General features: G+C 41.0%; 1 protein-coding gene across 10 annotated transcripts in view; it reads left to right on the top strand.

The window, feature by feature from the left end:
- fat3a (FAT atypical cadherin 3a) overlaps positions 1-12,257 on the top strand; it is a 417,900-nt gene that overhangs the window by 288,247 nt on the left and 117,396 nt on the right. For all 10 annotated transcript variants that reach the window (XM_030397580.1, XM_030397563.1, XM_030397555.1 and 7 more), the window contains 3 exons: positions 6,364-6,574; positions 6,681-9,409; positions 9,528-10,899. In XM_030397580.1, the coding sequence (XP_030253440.1) occupies positions 6,364-6,574; positions 6,681-9,409; positions 9,528-10,899 (4,312 nt within the window). The remainder of the gene's footprint in view (positions 1-6,363; positions 6,575-6,680; positions 9,410-9,527; positions 10,900-12,257) is intronic.

Raw genomic sequence — 12,257 nt, 5'->3', positions numbered from 1 at the left:
TGTGCATTGTTCTGGTGCAGTTGTCTATCAAAAGTGCTTGTTCTGTACGTGTGTCAAAAGTTGCACGTGCCCACCCTCCGCTGCTGGTGGGCCGCTGGTGGGTAAAAATGCCAGGGCCGTTTTTTGTTCCCAGTCCGTCAATGGAGGTAGAGGTACTCTTTAAGGTGTTAATAGTGCACAGGGTATCGCCCTTTGTTTCAGCTCTATGTGGTATTGTTCTTTTAGCTTGCCTAGCCCTTGAAACACTGATGGGTAAAGTGCCAGTAGTTTCTGGGCTCTCTTCATCAAAGGTGTCGGTGTGTAATATGTTGATAAAAGAATTCTGCGGAGGCAAGGCTGGGTGGAATGATAGAGCGATCTTTATTGTAAACAAATCTCAATGCCCGCGTCCGACCAGGCACGGCCGCTACCTGGGTTTCTCAAATGTATGACAAAGTCCTGCCCAATGCTTTGCCCTCTGCTCTATTAGAAAATCCTATCGCCTTCGATCTAGGAAAATCTATAAAGTGCCACCCCCCTTCTCCACTTGTGCGGGCCCTAATCAATACCCCATATGTATGTGCAGAAACACTTGTGTGCATGTAATCGTCGTAGCCTTAAACGCAAGTGAGTGTATGAGCGTGTATGTTTACATGAGAGTGTGTGTGTGTGTGTTTAAAGAGTTTGTGAATAAAATCACACTAGCCTGGCAGATTTAGTGTGTGTCATGCAGGCGGATGACACCAGCTTATGTAACAGGGGTCTGGTGATTGTCGTTCGTCTCCCGACCTTAGATGTTATGCCTTCTCTCTCAGACTCTCGCATCCCCGGTGTATAGAAAGAAAAAGAAAAACACAAACGAAAACTATTATTACATCCGTAGGAGAGCAAGCCAAACATGTCACTTCGTTATCACGCGCACTCTGAACTCATCTCAACCACAGAGAGAAAAAAGAGAGCTGGATAGACTCATTGTCAATCATAAACTAACGCTTTCTGTCTGCCAACATTCAAACAGGTATTTTTATGATGAAAACTTCGCCTTAAACCAAAAACATTGCCATACCCACGACAACTTTATCCTTTAATTTTTCTCAATTTTACCATTTGCTCTAAGGAGGTGTTTTAGATCAAATTCAATATGTATGATCCGGTTCTAATCTCTGAAAGAAAATATCTTCACTCTGCTGCATATATGTCTAACTACACTGCTTTCGGATACCCCAAGTTTCCCCAATATATTTAAATACCCAGTTACATCAGTGGTTTGGTTAGATGTTCGTCAGCCCACTCCAATCATGCATGTAATGTATCCCTTGACTCCAAATCTGTAATGGTTTATATTCAAATTTCGCGTCAAATTTCGTTTTACCAGTATTTCGCCTTTTGAAATATTGATTTCTTTACTTCAACTAATTCTCCTTTACTTCTCATCAGGGCTCCCACTATGGTATGTGGAAGTTGCAGTGAACAAAAACACAATTTCATACCTTGACCAGTCGCACCAATAAACCAAATAAACAATTGTCCATACGTTAACAAATGCCTTCTTAGCGTATTCATTGGACTTCTCTGATCAGACTTCTCTGTTGGATCTCTCTGATCAAAATCCAACAAAGATGCATTGCATTTTAGCGCACATCTCATATATATATATATATATATATATATATATATATATATATATATATATATATATATATATACATTCATCCTAATATTACACCTTTCTATCATATTTCAGCCTACTTTTCTTTCCTGAACAAGCTCCTTTCTTCACCTTCTCTCCACATGACATCCCCTTAACATTTCATTATCACTTGTATCATAATTTTTCTCTTTTACATGATACAACAATGCTATTTGTGTATATAAGTATTGACTTTATTGCCAAGTACATTCCCAATCAACTAATTCTTCATTTCCCTTGTTGTCCAGCCAATTTACATCCATTTATATTTCCCTCTATGTGAAGTCCTGTATAGTTCTACATATTTTCTTTTTATTTCCCCTATATTTTATCAGCAAGGTCCTTTGAGACCTAGTTCTGATTTACAATGTCAACCTTAGCTGAAGGTGAAAAACACTTATGAAGCCCACTACTCAATTTAGAATGGGGCCAAGGAAATCTTACTGCTAAATAACTTTTTCACTCATTTATTCACATTTTGAAACTGTGACCAAGACAGTATTTGAACTGTCACTTCTAGGTTGTAAGGCAGAAATGTGACCCATTTGCCAGTCTGCCTCAATGAGAACTGCAATAAAAATTCCCTATTGGTACACTCCCCTATCAATCACAATATCTATGCATTGTGTATTTTATATTCTAATAATGCGCATGTAATATATAGATTACTTATGGTTATTTCAATCGACAAACACTCAGCTTTCACATAAGCTTTTAGCTGACTCTCACCACCCACACACAGTTTACAAGGACACAATAAGCACCAGCAACACTGAACACTTACCACAATCGGGCCAGCCCCCCTTTGTTCCTTCTACTCACAAACACAAACACTTATTCAGCTGAATTTCATCAGAGCTTGTGCGCATGACACCTACTGCAACTTGGTTTGTTGGACGGAAAACCACCACTAACAGCCCACCAAGTGCCATACCACATGTTTATTTTAGAGTCCACGAGCGTCCTGTGGACTTGCCGAATTTTCTATTGTCACAACCATAAGTTTGGTTTGACATAACATTTCTCTCTCATTCTAACTTTTTTCGTGGTCTTCATCACTTACCTTTTCTACCTGGCCAGGCTTTTATACTCTTTTCTACTCTTTGAGACAACTCGAACATGCAGCCAATGAAGACCAATACCCCGCATGTCTTATGACAATGTAAGCTCAGGCCTTGCCTGTCACTGTCTGCATCAGATGGCCATCAGTTCAGTCACTGCTGCCACAGCAGTTTCTCTTTTTCACTTATTTCTCTTATTCTCTTTTGTCAGAAATCTCTTTTCTTTTCTCTATATTATCCTGACATTTTTCTCTTCTTCACTTCTCTATTTGAGACAACTTTAGCGTGTAGGAAACAGTAGCTAATCTCACGCATGACTTATGAGAATGTAGGCTTAGCGCCATACCTATCACTATCAGCACCATATTTCCAATTAGTCCACCAATCGCTACCGCATAAGTTTCTCCTTATTCTCTTTACTTCTCTTAATTTAAAAATGTAGACAGAACTGTATCAACACTAAACACCTGATGCCAATGTCCCCTTATTGTGGTAATTTACAGCTTGACAGCCATTGGAAAACACACACACAGTCCCATCCAGGGCATGAGTTTGACCCCTTCAGAGCAAAATGCTCACCTTGTTGGCCAGTTGGGGTGAAAGTCAGTCTCTGGACCCCTGTCGTGTGTCCAAGTTGTCAATTGCCATCCTGCCGACAATGCCACCTGTAGTTTCTGGGCGTTGGTGTGTAATATGTTGATAAAAGAATTCTGCGGAGGCAAGGCTGGGTGGAATGATAGAGCAATCTTTATTGTAAACAAATCTCAATGCCCACGTCCGACCAGGCATGGCCGCTACCTGGGTTTCTCAAATTTATGACAAAGTCCTGCACGATGCTTTGCCCTCTGCTCTACAAGAAAATCCTATCGCCTTCGATCTAGGAAAATCTACAAAGTGCCACCCCCCTTCTCCACTTGTGCGGGTCTTTTTTAAAGTCTAATCACTCGCATCGTCCCACTTCTTCCAATTGGTCACTTTGGTGGATTGAGGGTCCATCTATCCAATAGTAGAAAGAGAAGTTAACCTGCCTCTTTCTGTAAATTATCTAACTTCGCTGAGGTCACTTCTTGGAACTTACAGCCTAAAATGGACCAGATTGTCTCTTCATGCTTATATAGAAATGTATATCTTAAGTCAGCTCTAAACAACTGGAATTGGAGATAGATTCAGCTTTATTGCTCCATATGGATCTGTCCTCCAGCTGAACTTTAACACACACACACACAGAGCTGTTTAAATGCTCTCAGGCCCCTAGATATGTAGAAATCACATCGGCCACCTCTCTTCCCTCACAGTAAGGGAAAACAACTATCACTATTAAAGCTTAGCTCTGAATGTGTAAGTGTGCAGACACCTCATGCACACTTACACATTCAGAGTCTTCATCTGTCCGCGGTGCTTCATTGACTCTGTGCACTAGACCCATGACCTCTATAGCTGCTGGCAGGCTCAAGAGTGGTTGTGTCAGTCTTGCCACAACATACACATGTTGATCTGTGGATTGGTCCTTTGCACACATTTTGCCATGGATGCAGCCTATAGCTGGCAGCCTGGTATAGCTTACCATCTCGCTCTGGGTTGAATACTGTCTCTCGTATTGTAGTCACATCCGTGTTATTCAGAGTGACTTTTTCAATCCATGGGTTGGTGGTTTGTGTAGACACTTCACCTAAGAATACATAGTCCTTAGAATCACTGTCCGACAGCACTTCTGTGACTGTGTGTACTGCTTGACCGCTGCGACGGGCCAACGCAAAATGTCCTTCTTGTGACACTTTCGACATTCCACGTCTTTGGCAGGGCAATCTTTCCATGCATGTTTTCGTCCTTTTTCACATTGGCCGCATTCTTTTTCACTTGGTGCATCAAACTTTTTTGTTTTTGTTACTCTATTTCCATGTATATTGGAACTTTTTTCCTCTTTTTATTGTTTAAGTGGCGTCCACATTTGTTTTGGAGTCAACTCCCGCCGCACAGTTTAGTATTGTCTGTTGTTTCCTAACAGCCTCATTTTGTCTCACTTTTAATAATGCCTTTGCAGTTTTTCGAATAATTTTCGGTCCTTTATCCCAACTACAATTTGGTCTCTTATGAGTTCATCCTTTAGCAAGCCAAAGCTACAATGTTCTGCTAATTTGTGCACTAATGAATGCTTCTGCACTCTCCCCGTCTTGCTTGCATGTCATGGTGAGCTGTACTCTTTCAAAAATCACATTGTGATTGCCTATAAAGTGTTGCTCCATTGCAGCTTTCTGTATGGTATTTCTTTTTTTCTTCTATCCGCAAGACAATATCATCAGCTGCATCCTTCATTGCATACAGGAGTGCATTTACGTGATACTCTTCGTCTTGGTCTTTTAATCCCGATGCAACATGAAATCTTTCAAATCTTCGGACCCATCTCGGCCAGTCAGACAGACTTGAAAAGTCGAACGGTTCGGGCTGTGTTAATTGCACTGAAATTGCCATGACATATTTCTTTTCCATTGTTTTATGCTCTGTTGGCGACTTTTTCACTCCTTGTGTGTGTGCTGATTCCCTCTCACTGACTCTCTCCCCGCCTTCTTGAGCATGCACTGTTCACTGTTGTCCTCCACAGGTAATCACATTGTCGCCTTGTCCACATGTGACTAAAGTCATAAGCAAAGTATATCGCGGAGGTTTGCATTCTTTGCCACATTCTGACATCATGTATAATGGAAGAGACTGAACGCCGAAGTAATCTCACGTCATCTCCTTTACTTAGTGAAAATGAAACTTAAAGCATACACCAACGCATGGCCTTTATGGGTAGTGTAGTCTACCGCTACAGTCATGAACTCTCACACGTAAGAATTACTCTTCAACTTCTTTTAAAACTTTCACAACCCATGAAATTATATTTTAAAGTCACACATTTTAAACAGAAATTATTTATACATTTTAATCTTATTAATCTGAAAATATTTCATGCAAATTTTAACTCCTTAGCAACTGGTGTTTTATCTTTAACTTGTTCCCATGAGAGAGAAAAATAAATAGAATAAATAAATAAATGTTTTGTGTATCTTTTTTACATAAAATTGGCCATTGTTAATGACATACACAGTAATTAATCTAACATACTTTCATTAGATAAATCAATTCAAGCTAGAATTTAAGAGTCTATAATTAGGCTATACTGAGCCTGATCTATTTATACCAGAGATTTTCTTAAAATGAAGTTAATACCTTCTAAAAAAATGTCACCTGGGGTAAAACTCCCCCTGCTACCCTTATTTGCATTTGTATAGCTCACAGCATTTTTTTTTATTTACATGTTAAAGCCTCCCCTAAAAATAGGGGGAGCGGGGTCATGGGGGGACAACTGCCAAGCAAGGCCCACGTCCATTTCCGACAATTCATGGCAGTTTTCGGTGTTGCCAACAAATTGCCGTGTGCAGTCATAAACCTGAACTTCTGTGACAATCTACAGTGCCGCTAACTGACAAAAATCCCACTTTTCAAGTGTCTTAGTTTGATGATGTTTGTTGTTTATTTCAATGTTTTTTATACTTTGGATAGTGACATCCATAAAAACATTGATTATTTTAAGTACATGTAATTTTTAAGTTACATGGTCATAATTTTTTCTGTGTGTTTTTTTGTTCATAGGTAAAAGACCAAGAGTTCCCATACAGAAAAAACCTGGCTCGTGTGTTAATAGAAGTGGAAGATATAAATGATCATGTACCCATATTTACCAGTTCTCTGTATGAAGGCTTTGTCTATGAGTCAGCAGCAGTTGGATCAGCCGTGGTCCAAGTTACTGCCCTGGATAAAGACAAAGGCGAGAATGCAGAGATACACTACTCAATTGAAGCAGGTAGGAACCTGTGACTTCTATTGCAATATTATGTTAAAAGGTTTGATACCCAGTAAATAAAACCCCTCAACATAACTGCTACATTCATGATTGTTTTTTTCAACAGGGAACAATGGAAATGCATTTCATATGGAACCAGTTTTGGGACTCATCACTGTTGCACATGACCTGGACCTGTCCAGCATAGGCCATTATGTTCTCACTGTCAGAGCTACTGATTATGGCTCCCCTCCACTGTCCACCACCACTATAGTGCGGATTGCTGTCACCCTCTCAGACAACGCTGGCCCAAAGTTCCCTCAGCCTGAGTACCAAGCTGAGATTGTAGAGAATGCAGCAGTGGGGACCTCTATCACCACAGTCAGTGCGCTCAGCCATTCAACACTCACATATGACATCAAGCAAGGCAACACCAATCGTTTTTTTCAGATAAATCAGTACAGTGGAGTTATTACTACTCAAATGCCTCTAGACTATGAGACTACAGCATCTTTCACCCTTATAGTCCAGGCTATCAACATGGCTGGCATGGCCTCCAATGCTACTCTCCTAATTCAGGTAGTGGATGAGAATGATAACCCACCAGTTTTCCAGCAGCTTCACTATCGTGGCAGCATCAGTGAGGCAGCACCAGTCAACAGTGTGGTCTTAAACCCAGATGACTCTCCTCTTGTAATCAAGGCCACTGATGCTGACCACAATCAAAATGCTCTGTTGGTGTACCAAATTGTTGAGGACACTGCAAAAATGTTCTTCACAGTAGACTCTGGAACTGGCTCCATCAGAACCATTGCAAATCTAGACCATGAAACATTTGCCGCCTTCCACTTCCATGTCCATGTGAGGGACAGTGGCAGGCCACAATTGACAGCAGACAGTCCAACTGAAGTCACAATACAAGTGATTGACACAAATGATTCACCACCATACTTCACCCAGTATACCTATGAAACAATCCTGCTACTCCCCACATATGTGGGAGTAGAAGCATTGCAGGTTTCAGCTACAGATCCTGACCAAGATGTCTCTACAGATCTTACCTACTCTTTGACTGATGGAGCACTGGAGCATTTTGCTATTACACCTTCCAGTGGAGTCATCATAGTCAAACATGTTAACTTTTCAAAAGAACGTTTTCGCTTCAGTGTCAAAGTTTCAGATGGGAAATTCTCTAGCACAGCTTTTGTGACCATTCTTGTCCGAGAAGCTCTGGATTCTGGTCTCATATTCACCCATAGCCTTTACTCTTCATCTATTGAAGAGAATGTGTCAAATATCACCAAAGTGGCTGTGGTCAATGCTGTGGGAAACCATCTAAATGAACCATTGAAGTACACCCTGTTGAATGCTGGTACATGCTTCACAATCCGTCCAACTTATGGCGTGATCCAAACCACGGGTATACCCTTTGATCGTGAAGAGCAAGAGTTCTATGAACTGGTTGTAGAGGCTAGAAGGGAGCATGACAGCCTGCACGTGGCCAGAGTTATGGTTAGAGTCCAAGTTGAGGATGTGAATGATAATGTCCCTGTGTTTGTAGGACTTCCTTATTATGCAGCTGTCCAAGTAGAAGCTGAGCCAGGATCACCCATTTTCAGGGTAATGGCAGTAGACATCGACAAAGGGATTAATGGAGAGGTATCTTACTACCTCAAGGATGACTACGGTCACTTTGAAATCAATCAACAGACAGGTAGTCTTATACTTAAGAGAGCGTTTGAGTCTGACTTGTCCAATGTTGAGTACCAGATGGTAATATATGCCAGAGATGGTGGTTATCCATCGCTCTCATCTACTATAGAGTTCCCCATCACTGTAGTCAACAAAGCCATGCCTGTCTTTGACAAATCATTTTATTCTGTCTTTGTAAATGAGGATGTGGCTGTGCACACCCCTATCCTTGGCATTAATGCCACTAGTCCTGAGGGTCAAAACATCATCTACACTATTGTTGATGGAGATCCATATCTTCAGTTTGACATTGGTTTTGATACCGGTGTCATAAGTGTCATCCACTCTTTGGACTATGAAGCAGCATCTTCTTACCACCTGACTGTTAGAGCCACAGACTATTTGACTGGTGCACGTGCTGAGGTTGATGTAGATGTGGTTGTCCAGGATGTAAATGATAACCCTCCTATCTTCCAGAAAATGTTGTACAGAGTAGTTTTGTCTGAAACAGCCATGATTGGAACTCCAGCACTTCAAGTTATTGCCACTGACAAAGACTCAGAGAAGAACAATGTTGTCCGCTACCAGATCTTCTCAGATATGCATAACAGCACAGACTACTTTCACATTGATAGTAGTAGCGGATTAATCCTCACAGCACGTATGCTAGACCCTGAACTAGTCCAGAGGTATGACTTTGTTGTCAGGGCCACCGATAATGGCTTCCCATCATTGAGTAGTGAAGTATCAGTCATAGTTGTGGTGAATGACATGAATGACAATCCTCCAGTTTTCAACCAGCTGCTCTATGAGGCATATGTGAATGAATTAGCACCTAGGGGTCATTTTGTAACCTGTGTCCAGGCCTCAGATGCTGACAGCTCTGATTTTGACAAGTTGGAGTACAGCATTTTATCAGGAAATGAAAAAATGAACTTTGTGATGGACATAAAGACAGGAATTATCACATTGTCCAGCCACCGAAAGCAAAGAATGGACCCTGTCTATAGCCTCAATGTTTCAGTGTCTGATGGGGTGTTCACCAGCACTGCACAGATTCATGTTAAGGTGTTGGGGGCCAACCTGTATAGTCCAGTGTTTGGGCAGACTGTGTATGAAGCAGAGTTAAGAGAGAATTCTCCTGTTGGAACCAAAGTTATACAGGTGAGTGCTGTTGAAATCCATTTCTTTCCCTTTCATTAATGTTGCAGAAGATACAGCAATAAAATAATATGGTAAAGACAACGAACTCATATCTGTACTAAAAGAATTTTAATTGCAGGTTAAGGCAACAGATGCAGATCCTGGAGTGTTTGGTCACATCATTTATTCCTTCACTAATGATGTCGGCATGGACAAATTTAACATTGATGCAAATGGTCAAATCACCGCTGTAGAAAAGTTTGATCGTGAGGACCCAGGATATAAGGACATTGTCTTGACAATCGCAGCCAAGGACTCAGGTGGATTTGTCTCTTACTGCACAGTGCAAGTTACGCTGTTGGATGATAATGATAACGCGCCACACTTCTCTGCAACAGAGTACCGAGTTTCACTCAAATCAGATGTAGCTAAAGGTTTTTTGGTGACACAGATTCAGGCTTATGATCCTGATGATGGCATTAACGCCAAAGTGACATATTCCATTTACAGTGAGGCACATGTTCCTGTGATAGATATTCTGGAGATAGACCCTGACAATGGTTGGATGGTGACCAAAGGCAGCTTCAGCCACTTGAGGAACTCTGAGTTATCTTTTTTTGTGAAGGCTGTGGATGGAGGCAGTCCAGTAAGGCACGCTTTAGTTTCTGTCTACATCCATGTTCTTTCTCCAGATGCCTTTATTCCTTCTTTTGGCCAACATCAGTACTTATTTAACATACCAGAAGACACCCCCATAGGTTCACCGATTGGGACAGTGCATCTAAACACTCCTCCTGGATATGTCTCAGTTCCTGCTATCTTTGCCCTGGTTAATGGGGAGACTGTGGAAAACAACCAAGATGGCATGTTTGTGGTGGAAAAAGATACAGGTTTGATCAAGCTTGATAAACCTTTGGACCATGAAATGATCAAAAGATACCACTTCAAAATCACTGCCACTATACAACAGGCTACACTGGATTCTGTGACTTCTGTTGATGTTGAAGTCAAAGTGTTGGATCGAAATGACAACAAGCCCATCTTTGAGGCCAACTCCTATGAGGCGACAGTTATGGAGGGAATGTCAGTTGGAACTAGAATCGTTCAAGTCCAAGCCCTAGATACAGACTCAGGGGCCAATGGTCAGGTTATATACAGTCTTGGGGTTTTAATACAGCCAGAGGGGGATTCAGACACACTGGTTGGCACCTTTAGCATTGACAGCAACACAGGCTGGATCTCCACGTGCAAGGATGTGGACCATGAGACCAATCCATCCTACACATTCACAGTGGTGGCTTCAGACCTTGGGGAGACCCTGTGTCTTTCCAGTACGACCACTGTGACCGTAGCAGTGTCAGACATCAATGACAACCCACCGAGATTTTTGGAGCAACACTACTTTGGTTCAGTTCAGGAGAGTGACCCACCAGGTGAGGTGGTGGCTGTGCTGAACACCAGGGATGATGACAGCTCTGCTGTTAACCGACAAGTCAGCTACCACATCACAGGTGAGTACTACTGTATGTCTATCATTGAATTGCAACTGTGTCACTATCAGTGTTTCTTTTTTTTCATCCAGCATCAGTTTTTTTGATGGCTGACCTGTTCCACTCCCAACTCATCAGAGGCAGCTTGTTCAGTGGCTTTAAGCTTCAAACTATGATGCTCTACTTACCCCTGTAGCACTAATGTTTTACATGACAGGCACTGCGGTCAATTCAGTAATAATATGTAAAATGCCATGACTGGTTAGATGTTCAAAATAAAGACTAAAGAAAGTAATTCATAATATGCAACCTTGTGTTGGGTTCAAGCAAACATTTCACATAGTATGACATATAGACAGTTTGGGACTGTATTAATGTTGTAAAGTAGTCACAGTTTGAATACGTTTATGTACCACAACTACTTTTAGTCCAAGCGAAAACAACACGTGCTTCAAGGGGCAAGGGCAAAAGAGGACCAGATAAGAAAAAGTACTGTAAAATGTTCTTTATGAAATCATCTATGTTAATTAAGATACATAAAATGATTAAAGATCAGTGTTTCCGGTCGTATTAAAATATGATATGTGCTATAAATTTTAATGAATAACATTGAAATCATTCAAATTATCAAATATTATTTATCAAAATATTATTAAATAAGACTCTCCATTGTAAAGTACATTAAAATAAAAGTATTAAGGAAAATATTTACAAGCTACTTGGTTAGGGTCAGGATCAGGGTTGGAAGAGATCATACTTTCTCTTTTTTTTATTGCTTTTTGTTAGATCTTGTCTTAAAACATTCAAAAATATTACTTATGCCACTGCAGTTTACCCATGGAAAATCAATGGGTTTTCAGTATCATACCCATTTCCAAATGTACAGGAGATTAACAGTTTTCATGACATGACATGACCAAAGTATGGAGGATCAAAACAATATCAGCCATGAATTTTCAAAGTTGCATTAAAGGAATAATATGTAACATTTCCACTTTAACCAAGAGAAATCTACCATTACTCAAGATGATCATGCATTTCATTTGACTATCATAACCACCATATCCCCTTTAGTCTGTGTTTTAGAATGTGTAGAATGTGTTTTACTCCTTATAGAATTAAATTACATGTGACAGAGTTGCAGAGCCGTTTCTTGCTATAAGCAGACTATGTGGGTCCACTAGGCGGCCCCCTCAAGTTGCAAGGTCAGCTGCAATACCTGAGGAATGACCCGAAGGAAAAGATGTGAAAAGTACCTGACACCTGGCCCGCTGATTGGTCAGATCTGGTGTCTACCACGCCGCGTTGCTATTACGACCAGTACTACTAAACTAGGAGAGGGCGGGGAATTGCGCTGAGCCGTAAGTTCAGGTCATTCA

The sequence above is a fragment of the Sparus aurata genome, chromosome 2 (genome assembly GCF_900880675.1).
Source record: "Sparus aurata chromosome 2, fSpaAur1.1, whole genome shotgun sequence".
Lineage (NCBI taxonomy): Eukaryota > Metazoa > Chordata > Actinopteri > Spariformes > Sparidae > Sparus > Sparus aurata.
The sequence above is the reverse complement of the archived record's forward strand: the minus strand, read 5'-3'. Positions and strand labels throughout refer to the sequence as shown.